Consider the following 27,500-nt stretch of genomic DNA (forward strand, 5'->3'; position numbering starts at 1 on the left):
GAGCTCTGATGACGTTCCAGCGTGTCATTCAGAAAAAACAGGATTCAAACCAAAGAAGGGTTGAACACCGGGTCATTCTGATGCAGAATCTGGGGGGGGGGGGGGGGTTGCGTAGTCTTGAGGTGGATTAAGCACATCTGAAATGTGATGTAGATACTGGGGAAACTTGTTTGTTTGGTCGTGGTTTATATCTGGGGAAAGAAAAAAAGAGATCATGCAAGCCCTCCTGACCTGGCCTCACTGTTGTTATGTCACACTTGGGAACAGCCAATCTTCTTTATCTGAATATTTGGCGCCGGGAACACTGCCTAGCTGCCTAATCTGCTGCCCCGTGGCTTCTGACCGCAGGGAAGAGAATGATGCCCTTCAGATTTGGCAAAAAGAAAGAGATATTGGAAATAATTAAAATGAGATTTAGACACGTTTCTTTGTGGGGGAAAAACAATAATAAAAACTCAGTATACATATAAGATAAGATAAGATACGATATTCCTTTATTGATCCCCTTGGGGAAATTCAGGCATCATAGCGGCATGGGGGAGGGGGGAGGGGAGGTACAGGTACATGTGATAGTAGAAGACATACTATGGTAGTCTATAATTTTATGATACAGGTCATAAAATTATAGTAAAGTGGAGAAGTACAAATACAAATTTAATAAAAATAGGCAGTCTAACTAACAATATAATTAACTCATTATGGGCAAGTAAAGTAGGAAGTATAAATAGATCAAGGTGCAGATGAGGGTATGTTATATTTGCCCTACAATACATAATAGTTACAATATATATAATCTAATATCTAATATCTAATCGATATGTATATAATCAAAAAATGCTAGTATACAGTATACACATAAGGTGCAGTATGCCGTCATATACTTCGTACGTTATACATTGATTAGAGTTCACATTAAAGACCATTATGGTAAAGAGATCATGCTGAACTGCACCGCATCTTTCACCCGCCAATCATATTGAATCAACGCACCTGTCCCAGACATGCTGCACCCTGGCCTGGCATTAAATCACATCTCGACTGTCTGATGGGACAACGTTGTCGTCCTCTCACTAAAGGCCCTCTCACAGCGGCCCTCGTCTCGAGCACCGCGGCCAGCGCAGCGGGGGAGAGAGCGCTCCGTGGGACGAGCGCGGCGTCCGGGAAAGCGTCCACGTGTCCCTTTTCAGACGTGTGAGAGACGACTACGTGTCCGGCGGCCGAGCAGCTATTTTTCATTTGGCTGTTACGACGTGTCTTATCCAGCTTCCTCCCCGCTGTCGTCCATCATTTCCTGTATGGCAGAAACCCTGAAGGGCTGTAAAGCTGCTGGTTCCATCCCCTGCCCCTCCCTCCCCTCCCTCCCCTCCCTCCCCACCTCATCCCGGTTCGGTATACAACACGCATCTCTCCCTCTGTCGCTGTGTGGACATCACATTCTGTGCTGTAAATCTTAATGAGGACCCGGGTTGCGCCCCTGCTCCAGGTTTTTACACCCCACCCCCGACAGGGCGCTTTAATAAGCACTGCGTTTAGCCGAGCGGGGGGCCTCTGTTTGATCGCGGTAATGAGTTCTGCTCCAGCCGCCACGTACCACATAGCTGCAGGTGGGAGCCGTGGCGAGAGAGGCAGCCCTCTTTTACCTTTATTTACCTGCAGCCGAAGCAACACTTCAGCACTTTCCCCTCACTGCGGTGCCGCGGGTCCTTTGGCCGCCAACACCCCCCCCCCCCCCCCCCCCCCCACCCCCCTCCGTTTTGGCCTCGCTTTCGTCGTTAATGCAAAGTTAGATGTTGCAGATTTCCATTGATATCAGCTGAATTGTGGTGTTGCCTCTCGTGGGATGGTGGGAAACAGCACTACGCTGCTATAAAAGAACACAATGTGTCTTGCGGGCGATAATTTGCAGAAAACGTTTAAAGGCATTACAACCGATTTTGCCTTTTTATTAACAGAGGCACTTCACCAAAGACACGATGCTGGGGTTATTTTTTGCACGCGCGTCCAAAAGCTTTCAACAGCCCACGTTCATTTTAGTGTTGACAGTTATTGAGAGTAAGTTAGTTTGAATATGGCCACAATCCTTGTGTTGTTGTAAATTATATGATAAGGTAGCAGTCCCTATAAGACAAGGTATTGCTATTTTCTCATCTACTCATCATTTCATGGAGCTGTAATCAACACAACAACATAAGGATTCAGTGTTCCCCATCGCATCACTGGTGGCCATATTCAAACTCATTTACTCTCAGTAACTGTCAAACTAAACGAATGTGTACAAAACTGCTTAACCCTTTCACTACCACTCTACAGAAGGTTAACCTTTCACTACCACACTACAGACGGTTAAGTGAAAGAGTTAACCTTCTGTAGTGGGGTTGTGAAAGGGTTAACCCTTTGTCGTGTGACAGTGAAAGGGTTATCAACCTTCTGTATTGTCGCAGTGAAAGGGTAAAACCCGTTGGTAGTGTGGTAGTGAAAGGGTTAATGTTTTAGGATGTGTGTGAGAGTATATGCTAAATAAATCAGCATTTTTTTTATTTTTTTTTATCTTATTCTGTGAAGTGCCCCTCGATCATGGGTGAGGATACCAGGTAGAGGAGTGTTTCTCTGAACATCCCCCTGATAACCGCCAGAGAAATAGTCCTGGTAGAAGACAAACGTGGAAGTCAAGAGAACAGTACTCCTGCCCGGTCTCTTATGTCCTTGGATCTGTAATCGGCGGGTGAATCATCATCACACCGGGACCAGATGGGCCTCCCGTGGCTGCCTGTCCTATGGTGCACTGCAGCAGTCCGCCATCCCTCGCAGTGTAGTATCAGAGCGAAGCCATGTAGCCTGTGTCTCTGTCCTGGACTGCCAGCTTGACATGAGGCCTGGACTGCTTATACATTATACTTATACATATACTTATATGTATACTTACAGTAATGCCTGGTTCACAGCGGTGGAAGATAGTCACACTTTGCATTATGGAATTATGTCGTTGCCTTCTTAAAATAATGGCTTAAGTCACTGCCTACATCCTTAATTGAAAGATCATGCTGTTCCTACCTAGTTGTGAAATGATTAAATATCATATATTCTATACTGTATTTGGTTCAGTAAAAAAAAGAATATATATATATATATATATATATATATATATATATATATATATGACATGAGCCATTCTTTTAAGAAGGTGACGATGTTTAAAAGGCGAAACACCAACACGGGGCGAGGGGGCACTTCCCATGCATTATCAGCGACGGGGGGGGGGGGGTTGAGATAATTACTAGTTCATAGAGAGAAAAAATAAATAGCTATTTCTCTTCACTCCCTCACTCTGTGCCTTATCCAGGCAAGGCTATAAAGGTGAAGGGAATTATGAAAGTAAACATACAGATGTTCCTTCCTGGTGCAGCTCCGCGATTACAGAGCGGCACGCGGCTATGATGATAGGGCCCGGCAGATTTACTGGCCCTGCGGCAAATTACAGTACATCCTCATATACACATTATATACACACATGCACTACATGCCATCTCAACACTCTGGGGTCGCTCTGGAGCTGCTGAACCATCCACACCAGGGATGAGTCTCTCTGGAACTACCACAACATCCACACCAGGGGATGAGTCTCTCTGGAACGACCACAACATCCACACCAGGGGATGAGTCTCTCTGGAACTACCGAAACATCCACACCAGGGGATGAGTCTCTCTGGAACTACCAAAACATCCACACCAGGGGATGAGTCTCTCTGGAACTACCACAACATCCACACCAGGGATGAGTCTCTCTGGAACTACCGAACATCCACACCAGGGGATGAGTCTCTCTGGAACTACCACAACATCCACACCAGGGGATGAGTCTCTCTGGAACGACCAAAACATCCACACCAGGGGATGAGTCTCTCTGGAACGACCAAAACATCCACACCAGGGGATGAGTCTCTCTGGGACTATCAAAACATCCACACCAGGGGATGAGTCTCTCTGGAACTACCGAAACATCCACGCCAGGGGATGAGTCTCTCTGGAACTACCGAAACATCCACGCCAGGGATGAGTCTCTCTGGAACGACCGAACATCCACGCCAGGGGATGAGTCTCTCTGGAACGACCGAAACATCCACACCAGGGGATGAGTCTCTCTGGAACGACCAAAACATCCACACCAGGGGATGAGTCTCTCTGGGACTACCGAAACATCCACACCAGGGGATGAGTCTCTCTGGAACGACCGAAACATCCACACCAGGGGATGAGTCTCTCTGGAACTACCACAACATCCACACCAGGGATGAGTCTCTCTGGAACTACCGAAACATCCACACCAGGGGATGAGTCTCTCTGGAACGACCAAAACATCCACACCAGGGGATGAGTCTCTCTGGAACTACCAAACATCCACACCAGGGGATGAGTCTCTCTGGAACTACCAAAACATCCACACCAGGGGATGAGTCTCTCTGGAACTACCGAAACATCCACACCAGGGGATGAGTCTCTCTGGAACTACCGAAACATCCACACCAGGGGATGAGTCTCTCTGGAACTACCAAAACATCCACACCAGGGGATGAGTCTCTCTGGAACTACCAAAACATCGACACCAGGGGATGAGTCTCTCTGGAACTACCAAAACATCCACACCAGGGATGAGTCTCTCTGGAACGACCAAAACATCCACACCAGGGGATGAGTCTCTCTGGAACTACCGAAACATCCACACCAGGGGATGAGTCTCTCTGGACTACCAAAACATCCACACCAGGGGATGAGTCTCTCTGGAACTACCGAAACATCCACACCAGGGGATGAGTCTCTCTGGAACTACCGAACATCCACACCAGGGGATGAGTCTCTCTGGAACTACCACAACATCCACACCAGGGGATGAGTCTCTCTGGAACGACCAAAACATCCACACCAGGGGATGAGTCTCTCTGGAACGACCGAACATCCACACCAGGGATGAGTCTCTCTGGAACGACCAAAACATCCACACCAGGGGATGAGTCTCTCTGGAACGACCAAAACATCCACACCAGGGGATGAGTCTCTCTGGAACTACCGAAACATCCACACCAGGGGATGAGTCTCTCTGGAACGACCGAACATCCACACCAGGGGATGAGTCTCTCTGGAACGACCGAAACATCCACACCAGGGGATGAGTCTCTCTGGAACTACCGAAACATCCACACCAGGGGATGAGTCTCTCTGAACGACCAAAACATCCACACCAGGGGATCAGTCTATCTGGAACTACCAAACATCCACACCAGGGGATGAGTCTCTCTGGAACTACCACAACATCCACACCAGGGGATGAGTCTCTCTGGAACTACCACAACATCCACACCAGGGATGAGTCTCTCTGGAACTACCAAAACATCCACACCAGGGGATGAGTCTCTCTGGAACTACCAAAACATCCACACCAGGGGATGAGTCTCTCTGGAACGACCAAAACATCCACACCAGGGGATGAGTCTCTCTGGAACTACCGAAACATCCACACCAGGGGATGAGTCTCTCTGGAACTACCGAAACATCCACACCAGGGGATGAGTCTCTCTGGAACTACCGAAACATCCACACCAGGGATGAGTCTCTCTGGAACGACCAAAACATCCACACCAGGGGATGAGTCTCTCTGGAACTACCGAAACATCCACACTAGGGGATGAGTCTCTCTGGAACTACCGAAATATCCACACCAGGGGATGAGTCTCTCTGGAACTACCGAAACATCCACACCAGGGGATGAGTCTCTCTGGGACTATCAAAACATCCACACCAGGGGATGAGTCTCTCTGGGACTACCAAAACATCCACACCAGGGATGAGTCTCTCTGGGACTACCGAACATCCACACCAGGGGATGAGTCTCTCTGGAACGACCAAAACATCCACACCAGGGGATGAGTCTCTCTGGAACTACCAAAACATCCACACCAGGGGATGAGTCTCTCTGGAACTACCAAAACATCCACACCAGGGGATGAGTCTCTCTGGAACTACCGAAACATCCACACCAGGGGATGAGTCTCTCTGGAACGACCAAACATCCACACCAGGGGATGAGTCTCTCTGGAACTACAAAACATCAACACCAGGGGATGAGTCTCTCTGGAACTACCAAAACATCCACACCAGGGGATGAGTCTCTCTGGAACTACCAAAACATCAACACCAGGGGATGAGTCTCTCTGGAACTACCAAAACATCCACACAGGGGATGAGTCTCTCTGGAACTACCGAAACATCCACACCAGGGGATGAGTCTCTCTGGAACTACCGAAACATCCACACCAGGGATGAGTCTCTCTGGAACTACCGAAACATCCACACCAGGGGATGAGTCTCTCTGGAACTACCGAAACATCCACACCAGGGGATGAGTCTCTCTGGAACGACCAAAACATCCACACCAGGGGATGAGTCTCTCTGGAACGACCAAAACATCCACACCAGGGGATGAGTCTCTCTGGAACTACCAAAACATCCACACCAGGGGATGAGTCTCTCTGGAACGACCAAAACATCCACACCAGGGGATGAGTCTCTCTGGAACTACCGAAACATCCACACCAGGGGATGAGTCTCTCTGGAACTACCAAAACATCCACACCAGGGGATGAGTCTCTCTGGAACTACCAAAACATCCACACCAGGGGATGAGTCTCTCTGGAACTACCGAAACATCCACACCAGGGGATGAGTCTCTCTGGAACTACCGAAACATCCACACCAGGGGATGAGTCTCTCTGGAACTACCAAAACATCCACACCAGGGGATGAGTCTCTCTGGAACGACCAAAACATCCACACCAGGGGATGAGTCTCTCTGGAACGACCAAAACATCCACACCAGGGGATGAGTCTCTCTGGAACTACCAAAACATCCACACCAGGGGATGAGTCTCTCTGGAACGACCAAAACATGCACACCAGGGGATGAGTCTCTCTGGAACTACCGAAACATCCACACCAGGGGATGAGTCTCTCTGGAACTACCGAAACATCCACACCATGGGATGAGTCTCTCTGGAACTACCGAAACATCCACACCAGGGGATGAGTCTCTCTGGAACTACCGAAACATCCACGCCAGGGGATGAGTCTCTCTGGAACGACCAAAACATCCACACCAGGGGATGAGTCTCTCTGGGACTACCACAACATCCACACCAGGGGATGAGTCTCTCCGGGACTACCGAAACATCCACACCAGGGGATGAGTCTCTCTGGGACTACCACAACATCCACACCAGGGGATGAGTCTCTCTGGGACTATCAAAACATCCACACCAGGGGATGAGTCTCTCTGGAACTACCGAAACATCCACACCAGGGGATGAGTCTCTCTGGAACTACCACAACATCCACACCAGGGGATGAGTCTCTCTGGAACTACCAAAACATCCACACCAGGGGATGAGTCTCTCTGGAACTACCACAACATCCACACCAGGGGATGAGTCTCTCTGGAACGACCAAAACATCCACACCAGGGGATGAGTCTCTCTGGAACGACCAAAACATCCACACCATGGGATGAGTCTCTCTGGGACTATCGAAACATCCACACCAGGGGATGAGTCTCTCTGGGACTATCAAAACATCCACACCAGGGGATGAGTCTCTCTGGGAAGGCATCCATGTGAAGTCTGGAGTTAAAGGACCAGGGAGCAGTCCACGGTCACATTCTTGGCCCAAAACTAAAACTAAAAAACATGACTGCTGCTAGGTGTTTGTGGTAGTAGAACAGTAGTTTGTAGTAGTTTGTGAGATAAATGTCACTAAGACATGGCAGAGGTATGTCATAGGCTCTTTGTTTTGGTGATTTATGGCTGTCAATAGTTATAGTAGGGACAGCAACTAGTATTACACACGCACGCACGCACGCGCACGCACACACACACACACACGCACGCACGCACACACACAAACACACACACCGCACGCGCGCACACACACACACACACACACACACACACACACACACACACACACACACACACACACACACACACACACACACACACACACACACACACACACACACACACACACACACACACACACACACACACACACACACACACAATCACAGATGGTTCCATGGTTAGAGGGCCATCTGCTGGGGAGGCCGTTATTGCACATCATACTTTTAGCTGCCGCTTTTAAAAAGTAAGGGACAACATACTTGTGCTGCAGAAACTATTGATGCTGTTTCACTGACGTGCTGCTCAGTGCTCATCTACCTGGGAGACAATACCAGGAGCACATGTTTGCTACTGTCTGGACCTCAATTGTACTCTGGTCAATCCAACGTCTAAAACGATATATCTATAAAGGAGTTATTTGACATCCAATACCAAAACAGCTTTGTTATGGGACGTTCTTATCTGCTCTCACTGGAGCACTGGTGTCTAAAATGGCTCCTCTACCATCCCAGACCATCATCACGGTTCTGAAGATCAGCTTCCTGTCCTTGGGTCATAACACGGTCGTGCTACATCCTCCCCAATGCCACCTCCACTTATTGATCCTGGGTTTAAAAAAAAGAAAACAATTTTACAACTCGCGACAAGCCCATGTTTAGGGGCCAGTTGTCTCCATCGTCTCATTTGATGTCCCCCCAAGTAATTACTGGGACGTGGCAACCTCAAAAAACGAGCTCCTTTTTAACCTATAAAGCCAAGGTCAATGACAAGCCACACGACCCTCAGTATGGAGGCCGTAAAGTTTTACCGTGTGTACACGTCCGTCGTTAAGGCCGGGGGTGAACGGTGACCTACATAGCGGTTGACATCCCCCCTCTTCCCCCTACCCTGTCCGTGTCCGTGTCTGTGTCTCTGTCCAGGGTAGCTTTTATGTGCCCAGTGAGGACTGCCTGCAGAGAGCACATACGTGGCACCGGAAACTCTGTCGCCTCCTGCTGGTGGCTCACAGGGGCCTGCGCTCCTACTACGCTGCACTGATGAAGGAGATCCCGCAGCTCCAGCAGACTGAGGAAGACTTGGGTGAGCATTATGAAGAAGAAGCCTGCTCTCTTATGTATTCAAATATTAGATTAGATTCAGATGCATGTATGTGTGAATATATACTATGAGTAAGTAAAGTATACAGTGTACACAGGGGCCGTATACATAAGGTACCCTAACTGGCATGATATACGTCATACGTTATACGTTGTAGTCCGTGCAGTTTAGGTGGTTTAAGACTAGTTAAGAGAGACTTTAGTGGTCAGACATTCCTAGTAGTTGTCGAGTTCTGCTGCTGTTAGTTCTCCGGCTGCTGGCAGCAGTGCGTGCCCACGGTTGTGGAGCCTGATAAGTCATTGCCACTCTCCTCTTATGCCTCGTCTGTGTGTGTGATTGTTTAGATTAGATTAGATTACATTAGATTCAAATGTTTTGTCATCACACAGCACAGTACAACGAAAAGACGTTTGGCGTTCCAACCAGAGTGCAAATATAACAGTAAAGTGCAACGGTAATATACAATGTACCGGGGATTAAACTGGGTATAAAATATATAGATTAGTACTACTGAGTATAGTGCTAATCAGATGTCTGTACAGAGTTGTAGTATTCATATGTACAGTGATACAGGTATAACGACTATGGTAGTAGACATACTGGCCAGCAGTGTAACTAGTAAGAGTAGGTAAGGGAGTACAGATATAGATATAGTATCTATAGATATAGTTATAGTATTATGTAAAAGGATTATATGCAGGTATGTACAGACAGATGTGGATAGATATAGTATAGTAAGTATAAAAAGAAAAACATATATATATACTGTATATACAGCATTATTGTACATGCTATCGAGTTATATGGGTTATATGCAGGTATATAAGTAGGTATATAAGATAAGATAAGATATTCCTTTATTGATCCCCTTGGGGAAATTCAGGCATCATAGCATAGCATAGGATTATATGCAGGTATATTCAGACAGATATGGATATATATACAGTAGGCGGTAAATGTAAATATATAAATGTATATATATACGGTATATACAGCACTATTGTACATGCTATCATACTGTATTTGGCCTTCACCTGCTGCTGGGGGAAAATCGTGTATTCCAATTCAAATGAATACAATGCAAAATGGACCTAAATTGGATATGAGATTTTTGCTTCAACAAGCAGCGCTGTGCTTTTTCTTGGTCTGTTTTGAGCTGAGCTTTGCAAAGAAACGATCTTTCTTCCCACAGAGGAGCTGCCCCTGGAGGAGAGTCTTAACCAGCTCACGGTAGAATTACAGGTGGGTTTATTCCATGTGCTGCAAATCATATCCATATTCGTACAAGACATTATTATTAAAAGTAAATCTGTATTTATATAGCGCCCTTCTCAGCATGAGTGCTTTACAACAGTAATATATAACATCAATAAAATACAGTAAGAGGAAACATTTGAAGAAAAGAATACAACATTAAAATGAGCTAAAACAACAGAACAACAAAAAACTAAAAGACATGGCTTTAGGTGTTTAAAAGCCTGCCTGTAGAGTTTTTAGCTGCCTTTTAAAAATTAGTTCAGAGGGAGCTGTTTTCATGTTTAGGGGGAGGGCGTTCCAGAGCCTTGGGGCAGTCACAGCGAAAGCTCGGTCCCCTTTTGTTTTTAGCCTGGTCCTGGGCACCACCAGGAGCTCCTGGTCGGATGACCACAGTGACTGGCTGGAGGAAAGTGGGTGGATGAGCTCGCTAATGTAGGGAGGGGTTGCCCATGGAGGGCTCTGTAAGCGAACACCAGGACCTTGAAATGTATCCTGAAATGTACCGGGAGCCAGTGCAGGGAAGCTAGGATGGGGGTGATGTGACGTGATCTTTTTGACCTAGTGAGTAGCCTGGCCCAGGCCCGGACTGGCCATCAGGAGCACCGGGAGTTTTCCCGGTGGCCTGGCCTGCACAGATACAAAAAAAAAGTATAATAATATTAATAATATGCGGCCGGATAGCACAGCGGACTAAGCGTCTGTCTACCACCGCAGATACACTGGTATCGAATCCAGCTGTCAGCGTTGCCTCCGGCTTGGCCGGTCGTCATACTGACACAATTGGCAGTGTCAGCGGGAGGGAAGCCGGTGGGTGGTAATCTGGTCGTTGTAAACAGCGACTCCTACAGGTCGGTCAGGGCGCCTGCACAGCGAGGAAGGGATCTGGGTGAGGTAGTGTGCCCTCCCACGCGTTACACTCACCCAATGAGAGTCCTCGCTGCCAGGTGAAAAGAGGCTGCTGGCTGTCTCCTATGTATCGGAGGAAGCATGTGATAGACTTCAGGGAGGGGGGAATTGGCATAACAACTAAATTGGGATGGGAGGAAAATACAAGAAAAATAGGAGGAGAAAAAGTGGATAAAAAAAACAATAATTATTATTATTATATATATATATAATATATATTTGTTTAACTTTTTTTTTGTTCGCAGTCAAGCCACTGAACTTAGAAGCAGGCCAGGCCAGTGTTTCTAGTTGCTGCGGCGCGATAGTTAGATAACCTAGGTGGGGAACAACCAGGAGATCAGGGTAACACAGTCTAAAGTCACAAGTTGGAGAACTATCTCTCTCTCTCTCTCTCTCTCTCTTGCTCACACACACACAAAGGGAGCCGCATGTGATTGGTGGAGGCGGGACCATTACAAAAAACAAAAAATCCATCGAAATCAGTGTTGTTGCTAATCATTGACATAATTATGCTAGCCTGTAATAATCCCCCCCAGAAAAATCCACTTAGCATTTGATATATCGAAAAAAATGTGGTCGGTCTAGGGAGCCCTGAAGTCTATCACATGCTTCCTCCGATACATGTGGAGACAGCCAGCAGCATCTTTTCACCTGACAGCGAGGACTCTCATTGGGTGAGTGTAACGCGTGGGAGGTCACACTACCTCCCCCAGTTCCCTCCCTCGCTGTGCAGGCGCCCTGACCGACCTGTAGGAGTCGCTGTTTACAACGACCAGATTACCACCCCACCGGCTTCCCTCCCGCTGACACTGCCAATTGTGTCAGTATGGACGACCGACCAAGCCGGAGGCACCGCTGACAGCTGGATTCGATACCAGTGTCTCTTTGCGGTGGTAGGCAGATGCTTAGTCCGCTGCGCTACCCGGCCGCCTAGGAAATTAAGTCTTTGTAACAAAAATGTTCCTGATGGTATAGACCCCCAGACCCTCCGCTTAAAAAGTGTCCGGACTGGGGCTATATTTCGCACTATATTGCCTGGCCTGAATGATTTCCCCAGCTCAGCCCTGGCCTGGCAGCAGCATTTTGGACCAACTGGAGTTGATCCATGGATGTTTTATTTAGGCAGATGAATAGCGAGTTGCAATAGTGGAGTCTGGATGAAATAAAGGCAGACATCGCCAGTTCACTATTAGTTACAATTCATGGCACCGGTTTTGGATTCTTACAGATAGTGTCTGAGATTGTTTTTGCCCTTTTTAAATATAAAGAAATCACTAAGCCTTCAGCACAGTCTACACACAATGTAATAGTTGACTATGATAAATGATCCACTTTGGTGTACTCAAGTGGTCGATCATGTACCCTAAATTCACATGTTATTTGCTTGGATACCTATAGTAATTACATGCCATTATTATTGTTTGTCTTTTAAAAAACAGCCAAAACAGGGTTCTATCCTGCTCAAACTAAGTGTCTAGGTCTTAACACCTTCTGTTCAGTTTTCAGTGGTTTGCGACCTTACGACTTGCACTTCCTTTGCCAAACCCAGAAATACTGTGTTAAGCGAGAGTATTGTTATTGCCCCCTCGCGAGACAAGTGTTGATATTCTCCCCTCTCTCTCTCCCTCTCTCTCTCTCTCTCTCTCCCTCGCTCTCTCTCTATCTCTCTCTCTCTCCCTCGCTCTCTCTCTCTCTCCCCCTCTCTCTCTCTCTCTCTCTCTCTCTCTCTCTCTCTCTCTCTCTCTCTCTCTCTCTCTCTCTCTCTCTCTCTCTCTCTCTCTCTCTCTCCCTCTCTCTCCCATCTCTCTCCCATCTCTCTCTCTCTCTCCCATCTCTCTCTCTCTCTCTCTCCCTCTCTCTCCCATCTCTCTCCCATATCTCTCTCTCTCCCATCTCTCTCTCTCTCTCTCTCTCTCTCTGGGTAGCTGCAGGAAGGCCACGAGAAGGTGGCGGAGCAGATCAGCAGGGACGTGAGCCAGCTCTGCTCCCAGCTAGCGGCTCTGTGGAGCCAGTTCCTGGACACCGCCGTACTCAACCCCCACATCCTCTCCTATCTGGCCCAGGAGCACCACACGCTCAGGGTGAGACAAAAAAATAAAAAAACGCGTTCACACACCAGGGGGAAAAGTAGTCTTTTCAGTCGACGCCACTTTTCTTTTGTGGTTTGAATGAATGAGTTGCACGGGGAGCTTCCTGTGCTTGGAACCTCTCTTCATGCCCTCACTCTCCAGTTCCAGTCTGTTGCATGTGCTCCTTTTCGTTTGTTGGTAGGTATAGGCACATACTCTGTGCTTAATCTATAATAACCCGAGAGGATCCAGGCAGGTGAGTAGGGGAGAAGAGGTCACAGAACGCAGCAGAACCACAGTGCCTGTAGTACAACACAAAACAAACTCAAAACTCAAATGCTTTGCTCAGGTGTCACCACATGCCCTGATTGATGTTTCTTTAAAAATAAATCTGATTTAGATTGCAGCGTTGAGCCAAAATAGATTGCAGCATTGAGCCAAAATAATTGAGCCATTAAATCATACACGGTTTTAGCACAAACTTTACTCACAGATTATGATAGTAATCTTTAAAAAAGCAACCGCATTCACAGTACCACACAGAAAAGATAATGCTCAGTCGATGCCACTTTTCTTTTCGTGGTTTGAATGAATGAATTGCAGGGGGAGCTCTCTTCATGCCCTCACTCTCCAGTTCCAGTCTGTTGGTAGGCACATACTCTGTGCTTCATTTGTAAGCCGGGAGAGGCACAGAGACACAGAGAGGGTGCCGACCCGGGCAGGTCGAGAGGGGAGAGCGGGCCACGGAGCGCCTCAGAACCACGGTGCCTGGAGAACAGACCTTTTTGTTCAAGACTGTCACGATGAACAATGATGTGCAGTGGCACGAATAGAAATAGAATGTAGTTATAGCATCTTCTGACACGACACTGGAGCCCAGTACGCCGCACGTCTCTCACACAGTCAAGGAGCACGAGGTGCAGACACTAGGTGGGCGGACAGTCCGCAGTCCTTTGCCTTCATGTAGTCCAGGCCTGACACCTCTCTCTGAGACACCCGTCTCCTCTAATCAGCACACATGACGAGCCGCTATTGTACGCGGCGACCGCCAGGTACATGGGGACAGTAAAAGCAGTAGAGTAGTGAACGGACATGCTCAAGTGGACCACATCTTGCACAGTTGTACAGCCGGTGACAGTGGCTCGGTCGAGGTAGAGCAGTCGTCTGGTCATCCGGAGATCCTCGGTTCGATTCCCTCTCCTCCCGGGCAGCGCGTCAAAGTGTCCTTGAGCAAAACACTAAACACCTTTTTATTTTGCTTATATCCCATTTATTCCACCTTTTTATTTTATTATCTGTCCGTTATTGTCTGTCCGTTGATGTCTCACCGAAAACAACCAAATCTAATTCCTTGTATGTGAAAACTACATGGTAATAAAGTCCTTTCTGATTCTGATTCTGATTCTGATTCTGATATGCTGAGGTCCGCTGTTGCATCATTTCAGTCCACATGGCATGTATTGCATGTCTAGATTATGATTACGCGCCCCATGAATTATGATGGCACTTAAAAGTTTTCATTACCCATACTGTACTTATTTCATCACAGATCACCACTGCCCCCTAGCTGTGGAGCATACAGCCCAATATGCCCAAATACTTAGACACCAGAAACCACTTTAATCTATTTGTGGGGATCCCCCCCATTCCCCCATTAATTAGCCTATGCCATAATTTACAACATCATCTTAATCACAATAAGCCAATTTATCAATCATCCTCTTTATCGATCACTATGCAGAGAATGACAATAAGAAGCATGGAATGTACATACTCTTTTGGTTTATTTGTCACAAATAAAACAGCTCTCTGCCTCCTTCTCCCTGCCTCGTAACGTTACTCCTAGGGTCTTACACATAATCCTTGGGCAAACCACTTTTGTCCTGCAAGGGTTCGACTGGTTTGAAAAAGATCAACAAAATGTATTGTGTTTTTGACATTTTACCAGTTTCCCACTGTGTTGGTGAGAGTTGCCTACTTCACACAATCTGCAGTGGTTCCCAGTAGTTCCATGTGTCACCACATGCCCTGATTGAAGAGAGTTTCTCAAGAGATTTAGATTGCAGCTTTCAGCCAAAATAGCCAACTATGTCTTACGAATTACATATAACAGATAACATTAAATCATACACGGTTTTAGCACAAACCTTATTGTAAAGATGTAAACATTGGTTATATATTATATGTTACAATAAATATAAGCAATAACACATTCAAATCTGAATATACTATGAGTAAGAGTAAAATGAAACAGTATAGACAAGGTGCAGTATACACATGGTACCCTAAATGATATACGTTGTAGTCCTTACCTTGTTTATTCTTGCGTAAAACCATGTACTGTATACAATTATTAAGTTAAGTATTATTACTAATTATCATCAGTTGCTCACCTTAGCTCCTACTGTACCTGGTTGTCCTGGTTGAAGATCTCTTGGTTCTCCTGGTTGAAGATCTCTTTGTCTACCTGATGTTTCTACTAGGGATGCTCGATATTGGCTTTTTTACCGATACCGATATACCGATATTGTCCAACTCTTAATTTCCGATACCGATATCAACCGATATCAACCGATACCGATATATGCAGGGTTTCCCCCCCCCCAAAAAACGGAATAATTTCAGGTAATTAACATTACATATCTCTTGTCGTGTAATTAACACAACATTATGCATACTTTGACAATACATAAAAAAATAATTTGTTCTTACTTGCTTGCCTGGTTAAATAAAGGTTAAATAAATGTAAAAAAAATTATAAAATAAATGTTTTTATTTTTTTTTGAAAACCGATAGCGATATTTTCCGATATGACATTTTTATGCCAATATCGGTAGGCCGATAATATCGGACATCCCTAGTTTCTACCATTTCCCCCCCCCCCTTATTTTTACTAAGGGTAAAGGTCAGGGAGTGTTGTTCCATGTTAATGTAGGCCAACAGTGTTGTGATGTAAGAGGGAAGTTTACTTTTTCAAAATAAATACCAACGCCGTTCGTCCAGAGAACCGTCTGTAGTGTGGTACCTTCTGTAGTGTGGTAGTAAAGGGTTACCCGTCTGTAGTGTGGTAGTGAAAGGTTAACCTGCTGTAGTGTGGTAGTAAAGGGTTAACCTTCTGTAGTGTGGTAGTGAAAGGTTAACCGTCTGTAGTGTGCTAGTGAAAGGTTGGCCTTCTGTAGTGTGGTAGTGAAAGGTTAACCGTCTGTAGTGTGGTAATAAAGGGTTAACCGTATGTAGTGTGGTAGTAAAGGGTTAACCATCTGTAGTGTGGTAGTGAAAGGTTAACCTTGTGTAGTGTGGTAGTGAAATGGTTAACCTTCTGTAGTGTGGTAGTAAAGGATTAACCGTCTGTAGTGTGGTAGTAAAGGGTTAACCGTCTGTAGTGTGGTAGTGAAAGGTTAACGTAAGTATGTATGTATATAACCAAGTTCTATGAATATTGGTGACGCTCAGCGTAATCTGCACTAACCTCACTTCGTGCACAGCACTGAATAAAAATCCACAATGTACCTTTACAGTACATACCAGCATCCGTCTGGCCACACCCCTAGCCGCTTACCTTCATAAGCAGGTGTGTGGTCACCTACTCGCCTCCTTCCCAAACTTTCACCACAAGGCGAGGTCAAGGGCCGCAGTGGCGTCCTGACGCTGAGCGTTCTATATCATACTGGCTCCGCTCAGCGTAATCTGCACTACAGGAGCTGAGCGGGAGCTAGAAGCTCGACAAATGTACCCCGCTGAGGCCCCCCACAACCATCAGACCGGAGAGGACCGAGCCCCCGACCCTCCCTAATGGAGGATACCCTCCCTATTGGAGGACGGGAGGGAGACGGATCCGACCGTGCGAATAGAAACTCGAGCAACTCAACGCACAGGGTGAGCAGACCGTGGCTTGACCCCACGACTACGCACACGCACAACCCGCATGCCACCAGGGAACGAACGGAAGGAACAACCCTCGTTACTGCCCCCAAAATCACAAGGCCAAGAGCAAACTCAACCCCGTGGCAAGGCCGTAGCAGCGGAGCGCGAAGGAAGACCCATACCCACTGAAGGGACTGGATCCCCTGGAAAAAGGGGGCCCGGAGAGGTCAATGACGCCAAGCATCAAGACCTCACCAGGCGGTCACTTAGTGACACCGCCCCCCACATTGCCAGCGTATTCGGACAGGGCCCCTCCAAGAGCAGGCCCTTCCCCCCACTAGTACGCCGCCTGGCACACTGACCCTGCAACACAGGCAGTCAGCATGGCCGCAACTTGAAGCACTCAAAAGGCTAAACTATAGCGGAAGCAGGCAGCGCACCGGGGAGACGACCCCAGAGGGGTCGATCCCTTAAACCAGGCAGCAGGCTTTAGACCCGAGCCTGGAGCACTGCGGATGAGACAGGCGCCAAAGGGGTCAACTGAAAACAGCACCCTGGCGGAAGGGGCGTATGCTGGCATTGTTGCGCACCATGACAAAGCCTCCACCAAAAAAAACCCACCCAGAGGGGTCGAGGCAGAGAAGGCTGACACGATTGGCAGACATCATGAACATGCAGGGGCACACTCAACCGGGTAACCCGGGAGTTGACTTTGCTCCAACACACCAGGGAATCAACCACCCTGTTGGTACCACATGCGGTGGTTGTTCCTATAACCCCTCAAGAAAAAACTCCAAAACACACCTGCGGGTATACACTGGCTATACCGCAGTGCAAGTGTTTCAGTTTACAAAAAGGGTTATTCCAGGCCTACGGGTCAACGAAACATTACTTCGAACCGGGCCCGGCGGCTCAGGAAGCACACAGGGTCACCAGAGGAGGTCCAGAAGACCACCCCAACAGCCCCCTCTTCGCCATGCGTGAGAGAGGAGCGAAAAGAAAGGAGAACCAGCCCTTTCATGATAGTGCCAGGTACAACCTGTACCCAACAAAGGGTCTCCATAACGCCCAACCCTGTGACACCCGGGCCGACTCTGCATTTTTCCCCCCGAAAAAAGCACAAGTCCCTCAGGGTACCAGAACAGCAGATCTGCGTCCCCGGTGGACAACGGGTTAACTGACCTGGACCAGCGTGACCAGAACCAGTCCCGTGCCCTAACCACGCCGACATCCCCACTCCAGGAGAGGGGGTAGGTATGCGTGTCGATCTAAAACATGAAAAGAGGGCGCCACCCAGACGGTCCCATTCGTACCGCGCTCAGTGGCCCACCCCAAGGGCGTGAGACCCCTCTACCTATGTTCTGATCTATTCCATTAACATCCCCCAGATATGAATGAGAATCCGTCGAGAGCCAGTAACAGGCGCTCGAAAGAGAAAAAAATCACCCATCCCAGTTGTCCTATAAAAACGCTGTTTTAATAACGAGCAAACAAGGCGTACTAGCCTCCTGCGTGATTCTTATCAGAAAACACCCCGAGCCAGCACTATGTACGCGTCGAGACCCAAACACATCAATGGATAGTCTAACCAGACACCAGACATTGGTCCTTCAAGTCGCCTGGGAGAACGACAAGGAGTTGTCGTGCTTCATATTCTTCACTCTTTTTATTATTAAAAAGAAAGAAACACCGACTGACATGAATCCCACGTGACGCGGCCGAGGGTAAAAATTGTTTACATTCTTACATCCCGCCACCCTCACCACAGAGAGGAGACGGGAATCCTCAGAGAGACTTCCCACGTGAGCCACAGATTGAAAAGTCACGGTAACATTGAGTCATGTGACCAACAGACTCAAGTCACACGTATATCGAGCGTAGTAGAACAGTAAGTTCCTACGCTCTGCCCCGACAACTTGGCAATGACAGACCCTACATACGGGTCTGAAAAAACTCACGGAAGCCGTCGTCCAATAGAAACGTGCCTAGTGACGTTTTCTATGACGGGGGGAAACCCATGACTCAACCGCCCGTGATAGGTGCAGAGTCAGGGAAACCCTCCCCCCCCCCGTGCCAAGCTGCCTAACAGCTTGGCCCTGACCGAATGAAAAGAGAGTCCAAGAAACCCCCTGACCAATCAGAAGAGGGAAGGAGGGGTTTATCCGGTACCCCCTCGCAAGCCCAACCCTTGCATACGACAACAACAAAATAGCCATATGATACCTTAAGTAGCCAGTATGCTAATGAACAGCGCAAAGCTAATTCAATGCACGCTAGCCACAGACACGTCTGTGAACAGGGTTTATAACAAGGCCAAGTTATGTATGTGTGAACCCGACACCCGTGTTTATGTTGCAAGACACAGAAAATCTGATAGAGAGATAGAGCGGCCTGAACCGCGGTACCTTTTCACACACAAGCATTACTGCAGACCAACACAATAGTGTTGCGGCTCAATAAGCAACAGAGCACACAACTAAACTCTACCTTTATGTGAAGATTCAGGTCGAGGCAGAAGAAACCTTTTTCAACCGAGTGTAAGCTGCAGCCCTTGCTTAAGCTCTAACATGAATGTAGCGACCAACAAGACTTAAAGTCTAGCCCTCCTATCAAACACACACTAGCGAAAGGTTCACACGTCGTATCCCCATCATATGTTTGGTGAATAAACACACAGTTTGTAACAAACAAACTTTTAGGAGGGACTCTTTATTTTTTATAAACAAAAATCATATTTGGGCCGGGAAGGGAACAGGGGGGAACCACAGAGGGAAAAAGTCATACTTTCAGCGACGCCTGCCACAAGCCGCTCGGGACGGTAAACGATCGGAGGCTGGTCACGACGATCCCTACCGTCACCTCCGGGCGTAGATGGGCCGGCTGCAGTGGCGGAGGCGCCCTCTCTCCTCCTGGCCTTCTTTGCCGAAGGTCCAGCAGTGCCGGTGGTAGCAGTGGCGGTGGTAGCAGCGGCGGCTACGGCGGCGGAACCCAGACAACGAGCCTGCCGTCTGACTCCACCGGCGACATCGGGCGGGGGGAAATGAGGCTGGAGCACGGAACGCTCCTCCTGCATCTCCCTGCAGGTTGCGGTCATCAATTGCAGTGCCGACCCGAAAAGTCCAGCATCGGAGAGGGGTGCCGTCAGAAGTGGAGTACTCTTCTTCTCCGGCACACGCGCCTGCTCCAGCCAAAGGTGGCGCTGGACTAGAGTGGCCAGGGCGCGTACTTTCCCAGCAGCTATGGCCTGCGGCTGGATCAGATGCAGGATGGCTCCTGCCGACTGGGCGAGCTGATCATGTTGCAAATCAGTCAGCTCCATCCCGCTGTCAGTATCCCGGACATGAATCTCGCCAGCTGCGCGATGTTAGATGTGGCAGCCAGAGATTGCGTCGCGGAGATAAATGACTGGTCACTCCAGAAAGCCAACCGCCTCGCCGATTTCCCTTGGGGAACCGGCTTCCGTAACGGCTCCCACACCACCTCAGGACAAAGGAGCGCCGCCATCGGCCTATCAAGCCGAGGCACGCCCTCCTTCATGCCTTCTACCAAACCCACCACCCTCGTGACTTGCACGTAGGCGGGGGTGAGGCCCATGATGTGGGAGACCACCTGTCCCTGACGGATGTAGGCCTCCATTGAGGGGAAAAATGGACAGACAACGTCCATCCCTCTCACAGGACGGCGTTGCCATAGATGACCTATGAGATCGTCAGGAAAAGGAACAGGCAGTGGTTGCGGCAGCGGCACGCCATTTGCGACTGCCGCCGCCGCCATGAGCTCGGGGAACAAAGCACGCAGTTCCCCCTGCATACTTTCCCCCACCGAGCTTGCGTCCCTCACATGCAGCAGACTACTGGTTACAGAGCCACATTCTGATGTGGCTGATAGCAGGGCATCCCGCTGCCGAGTCGGAGGTTCTAACCCGACATCTGCGTACGAGGAACCCCAAGGAGACCTCTCACCCCCCTCCAGTATTACCTGGACGGGCGGCGGACATGTCTCCACCGGGGCGTCGAACAAGAACCCGTCCGCTTCTACCATGTAGTCCTCTGTTTCCATCGGCCATGGATAATCAGACGCATCCTCATCCGGCTCCAGCAACTCACCAAAACCAGGCCGTTCGCGTCTACAAGCCACCATCTTGCGACGGGAGCGAGCAGACGCAAAAAGTTTGCGTCTCAAATCCTCCGCCACCAGAGGAGCCGGCCGCCCAACATCGGACGACTCTCCGGAGGCAAAGGAACCAGAGCCGGAACCAGGCCATCGCACAGGAGACGGCGCTGGTGCACCAGCTCCTTGGAGAGGCAAACTATCTATCGGACGCCTACCGGGCGCGGCTGCCGACCACGAAAGAGGCCTCAACCCCGCTCAAAGACGCACGACAGAGGAGGCAATGGAGAACCGCTGGTGAAGGGTGACGTTGCTAGCGCGACCCTCCGAGGTAAACATTATGACTTAGCTTTTTTCTTTTAAAATGTATGAGAGAAAGAAAAAAGCAAGAAAAAATGTAAACACGTAACTCAACTTTCTTCAGCTAACAACCTCGTCAAGTGGGGTATACAACAGGCACTTCTTTGTGGTGAAAGTGAAGAAGGAGGCGAGTAGGTGACCACACACCTGCTTATGAAGGTAAGCGGATAGGGGTGTGGCCAGACGGATGCTGGTATGTAAAGGTACATTGTGGATTTTTATTCAGTGCTGTGCACGAAGTGAGGTTAGTGCAGATGACGCTGAGCGGAGCCAGTATGATATAGAACCTTCTGTAGTGTGGTAGTGAAAGGGTTAACCTTCTGTAGTGTGGTAGTGAAAGGGTTAAGTAAAGTTGATTTTCAGTAAATCTTGTCACTCACACACTTTTTTTTTAACCCTCTTTTTCTCCACCAGATTTTTTTCTATTTTTCTCCCCATCCCAATTTAGTCGTTATGCCAATTCCCCCCTCCCCTACCTGGTTGTTGTGCGCATGTTCCTCCTACTGGTCGGTACAAGGGAACCCTGAAGTCTAACCCACATGCTTCCTCCGACACTCTTTTTTCACCTGGCAGCGAGGACTCTCATTGGTGAAGCGTAACGCGTGGGAGGTCACGCTGCCTTCACCATTTCCTGCCTTTCGCTGAGCAGGCGCCCAGACCTGACCTGTAGGCGTCGCTGTCCACAACGCCAGATCACCACCCACGACTTCCCTCCCGCTAACTCAGCCAAACGAGTTAGTATGACGATCGGCCCAAGCCGCAGCCAATGCTGACTCCGGGAGTCGAGACCGCAGCCTCTTGCATTGGTGACGAGCGCAATCTCCGCTACGCCATCCGACCGCCCTTATGCTTGTTATAGTTTAAGAATATATTTCCTAGAAATATTTCATAATTTTCATTGTGACTCAGAAGTCAGTATTGTGGCTCGATTCTGCATTGACCAAAATTGAAAAAAAGATTGTGTTCCATGAAGCGTGACTATTACATTACACCTCAGCCGTGATGAAAGACCTCCTCGCTCGGTGTCTAGACCGTCCGCGGTTGAAAGGACTCATATAATTCAATCTAATCACCGGGATGTTTTAACGTTAATACAAAGATAATTCACATTATGGTCTGCGGCGCCTACACGACACATTTTCTTTCACCCGACGATATTTTATTCAAGTTGTCTGTGAATAATGAACATGTTTGTATTAGATTACCTTGAGGGCATGTTGTCGCGCTTGCACCCACGAGAGAGTTGAGATTTCAATTAACACTGTTAATTATCAGGGAGAGCGAGAGCGAGAGAGAGAGAGAGAGAGAGAGAGAGAGAGAGAGAGAGAGAGAGAGAGAGAGAGAGAGAGAGAGAGAGAGAGAGAGAGAGAGAGGAGAGAATACACCAGAAATACCGTTCCCTGTGATTTGCCTGTTATGGTGTCAGACTTTCAAAAGATGTGGTAGAACTCTAATAGAACTCGAATAACTGAGTTGGAAAAGAGCAAAGTCTATGATTCAGATTATTTTATTGTCACAGCTTTTTTCAATTAATAAAAAAAACGGAAATGCTTGTTTTCCCCGGCTCCTCAAACATAGTAGATTTGTAGACAACAATATACAACGATCTATATTATAAACCATACAATACAAGGTAAAAAAACTGTGGATACAAAAAAAGGAATAGTTCTATAGTGTAAATAGCAGCAGTGTGTGTGTAATAAGTGTGCTTGTGTGTAAGTCACTTAAGGATCTTTTGTGTGTAGGCCTATGTGATAATTTAGAGTCTGTCCGTCCGTCAGTAGTCTGTTGGCCCCGGTGGAAGTAGCCGATTATGAGCTTCTTCCCCATCGACGCAGTAGAGCGCCGTGTGCTTTGCGCGCTGCTCCACTAACTGATTATACTACAACTCTGTACATACATCTGATGATTAGCACTACACTCAGTAGTACTAATTTGTATATTCTTTGCCCAGTTTAATCACCTGTACATTGTATATTACTATTGCACTTTACAGTTACATTTGCACTCTGGTTGGATGCCAAACCTCTTTTCATTGTACTGTACTGTACATTCCAACCCCCCCCCCCCCCCCCCCCCCCCCCCCCGCCTACAAGAAGAGCCTTCAGCCTGGTGGCCCCCACCCTCTGGAACTCACTTCCAGCTGAGATCCGTTCTGCCACATCCCTGGACTCCTTTAAATCTAAACCTCTTCACGAAAGTCTACAGCCTCTAGTCGTGTCCCTGTCCTATTACTATCTATTGCTATGCCCCACCCGCTCCCTCCGGTCCTCTTCCACTCTTTCCCTCACTGTCCCGTCAAGCCGTCATCCAAACTTAAAGGTTTTGGTGACCGGGCTTTCTCACGAGCTGCACCCAGACTGTGGAACACCCTCCTCCCTCAGACTGTCCGTGACTCTCCCTCACTCTCCACCTTTGAATCCCGACTCAAAACCTACCTGTTCTCCCAAAGCATACAACCTTCCCTACCCATAACCACCCTCCTCCAACCTACCACCTCCCTTTCCCCTTCCCTACTTTCTCTCCCTCTCCTGCCCTCCCCCCCCCCCCCCTCCCCTCGGTTTCCTTACTTCCCTGACTGTTCCCCTACTGGACTCTGTATCTGTTACTTGTTACCCGTGGTTGTATGTCCTGCGTTTTCATACTGTTGCTTATTCCCTGTGGTTCTTTGTTTCTTTGTTCATTTGTTTTGCTCATTGTCAGCGTCTTTGGGTTCCTGAAAAGCGCTTTATAAATCAAATGTATTATTATTATTATGTGTCTTTTTTTGTTGCTTTGTAAAGCGTCCTTGGGCTTCTTGAAAGGCTCTATATAAACCTATTCAAGCGATTATTATTATTATTGTTTTTTCTTTTTTCTTCGTATGTTGAAACATCAGGTCCGGAGATTTTCCGAGGCATACTTCTTCACCGAACACCCCAAAGAGACATCCATGACGTTCCAAGAGGACCTGTGAGTTATCGACCGTCCCCCAGAATGTCCACGCTGTTTCTTTCAGAGATTTGAACTTCGATCGAAGATTGATCTTGTGTGAACGCAGAGACGTGTTAATTGTCCTCGCCGCTATCTTCCTTCCCCCCAGTATCAACAGACATGGACAGATAGCGGCGGAGGTGCGGAGCTCCGACTACCTGACCCGGATGCCCCCTCTGCCCGTTGAGTGCCTGGACATAGACGGAGACTGGAGCAGTCTTCCCATCATCTTTGAGGACAGATATGTGGAGTCGCCCCAAACAGGTTACTGTCCACCTTATGCACACACACACACACACGCACGGACACACACACACACACACACACACACACACACACACACACACACACACACACACACACACACACGCACGGACACACACACACACACACACACACACACACACACACACACACACACACACACACACACACACACACACACACACACACACACACACACACACACACACACACACACGCACGGACACACACACACACACACACACACACACACACACACACACGCACGGACACACACACACACACACACACACACACACACACACACACACACACACACACGCACGGACACACACACACACACGCGCGCGCACGCACGTACGCACACACGCACGCACACACACACACACACACACACACACACACACGTGAAATATAGGGACATTACATAAACGTACATGCATTCTGTAACTAACCCTAACCTTATCCCTAACCATAACATAACCATAACCATAACCATAACCATAACCATAACCATAACCATAACCTAACCATAACCATAACCATAACCATAACCATAACCTAACCCTAACTATAACCTAATTTGTGTTATGTGAGATAAGGAGGGGCTAGGTTATGGAGGGCCTTATGAAAGTGAGTAGTAATACCTTGTAGTCAGTGCGTGACTTAACAGGCAGCCAGTGAAGTTGGTGGAGAACAGGAGTGATGTGGTTGGTGGAGGGAGTTCTAGTGATAATTCGGGAAGCTGAGTTTTGGACCAGTTGGAGTTTATAGAGGTACTTGTGTGGGAGACCATTGAGGAGGGAGTTACAGTAATCCAGGCGGGATGCATACTGTAGGTAACCAGCTATTTTGTTTTAGCCCAACTAAAGAAAGGCTTGTTATTAAATGAATCCACTTCATGGACCTTTAGGACCCTATGCCTTCTCTCATTACCAGTAGCAACTCAAACACACATGATTGGCATAACATACCGATGGTTGCTGTTATGTCACTTGTAAGTGTTGAGTCAGTGTTGTTGTTGTGTGTTTTTCCAGAGTGGGTCTCACACGTGCCAACGCTCGCCACCACCGCCACCAACGAGCAGCAGACCAACCCGGGCTTCGCCTCTGCCAAAAGGGGTCGCAACGCCGACCGGGGCGCCAGGTCACCGGCGGTGCTATTACCCCGGGAGCCGTCGGACGGCGAGGACTGCATGGACCTGCCCACTTATGTCTCTCTCATAGGAGGGCAGAGGAGCAGGAGCGCCACTGGCATCGCGAGTATCAAGGACACGGTGGTGGACGGAGAGAGCCCGACGGAGCCCCGCCAGATGGAGCCGGGAGCGGGGCACCCCGAGGAGGAACCATCCCAGCTCGGGAGGGGGAGAGCCCCCGGGCTGACGTGCATCACGGTCAAGCCCCCGCACGTCGACCCGCACAGAGGGGAGCCGGTTCTGGTCCTCTCGTCGAACCGCAACAACCCCATAATCACTTTTAACACCTACAACCACGCCGGCCGGTCTCCCGTCCACCGTCTGAGAGGAGACGCCGTGGAACACCGCGACGCCACGCGGAGTCTCCAGGGAGACACCATAGGGGAGGACGAGGACGACGGAGACGAGGGTGACGACGTCGCCACGCCGCAGACCCAGTCCATGGACGATGACGGGAGCGAGGACGTCCCTCTCGGCGGCCGACCCGCCGGCCGGGCTCATCCGGTCACCCCTCCCTTCACCGCCGCCGGCGACATCAGAAGAGAGCAGTTCCACCGCGGAGGTCTGGCCGGCTCCAAGATCATGAAGCGCTCCTCCTCGCTCATCTCCGACTCGGGCATCGAGAGCGAGCCCAGCTCGGTGGCCTGGCCCGCCGGGGAGGCCGTGCTGCTGCGGGGACGCCCTCCTCTGGACTTCTCCAGCGACCGGGAGATTATCCCCCAGCAGGTGGCGCGGCGACACCACCACCACCACCACCACCACCACCACCCGGCCCACCGCAGCTCGCTGGAGGAGGGCCTGCAGACGGAGAGCGACGGCAGCCTGCCGGGCGGCGGCGGCGGCATCCAGGCGTCGCTCACCTCCATCAACTCCCTGCCCTACGAGGAGGAGGAGCGGGAGCAGGTCAGCAAGCTGCTCAGCAAGCTCACCAAGTCAGTGTCGGCGCCGCAGATCAGCAGCCCGGAGGACAACGACGAGAAGGACGAGGGCGGGTCCTCCTCCGCCGCCCCCTGGGAGACGGACGTCGAGGGGACCGACGGCGGGCGCGAAGGGGACGCGGGGTCGCCCGACCCCACCCCTGCCGTCTCGACGCGACACCAGGAGTCGTCTGGGATCAACCATTCCTCCCTGGAGGACATCCAGGAAGGGGAACAGTGTGACGTCGTGGCTCCGTCGGACAAGGACCCGGCCTCGTTCCAACAGCGACACAGCGCGCCTCCCGCGGAGAACTGCCGCTTTCTTGAGGCGGCGGTTAGATCCGACAACACGGACCCTCCGGAGTTCCCGTCGGAGACGCACACAATGGAGTCCGTGTCACGCGGTGTCCCTGAAGCGTCGCCTCTCCGGCGGTTTGTCGAGAGCCCTCGTCGTGTGAACGAGGCCGGCGCTATTGTCAGTCACGAGGAGGATAGGAACCATCAAGTAGGCAGCGGCAGGATAGTCGAGCCAGCGGATGAGTGT

At 49.2% G+C, this 27,500-nt stretch overlaps 1 protein-coding gene across 1 annotated transcript in view; it reads left to right on the top strand.

Annotated features, from left to right (window-relative positions):
• fam135b (family with sequence similarity 135 member B) overlaps positions 1-27,500 on the top strand; it is a gene marked incomplete at both ends in the record, with an annotated part of 93,369 nt that overhangs the window by 51,031 nt on the left and 14,838 nt on the right. Inside the window, 6 exon segments of the mRNA XM_084311888.1 lie at positions 8,864-9,023; positions 10,234-10,283; positions 13,130-13,285; positions 24,486-24,559; positions 24,690-24,844; positions 25,882-27,500. The exon segment at positions 25,882-27,500 is cut by the window's right edge and continues 620 nt beyond it. Of these exon segments, the coding sequence (XP_084168014.1) occupies positions 8,864-9,023; positions 10,234-10,283; positions 13,130-13,285; positions 24,486-24,559; positions 24,690-24,844; positions 25,882-27,500 (2,214 nt within the window).

Source organism: Notolepis coatsorum (assembly GCF_963971535.1).
Source record: "Notolepis coatsorum genome assembly, chromosome: 4".
Taxonomy (NCBI): Eukaryota; Metazoa; Chordata; class Actinopteri; order Aulopiformes; family Paralepididae; genus Notolepis; species Notolepis coatsorum.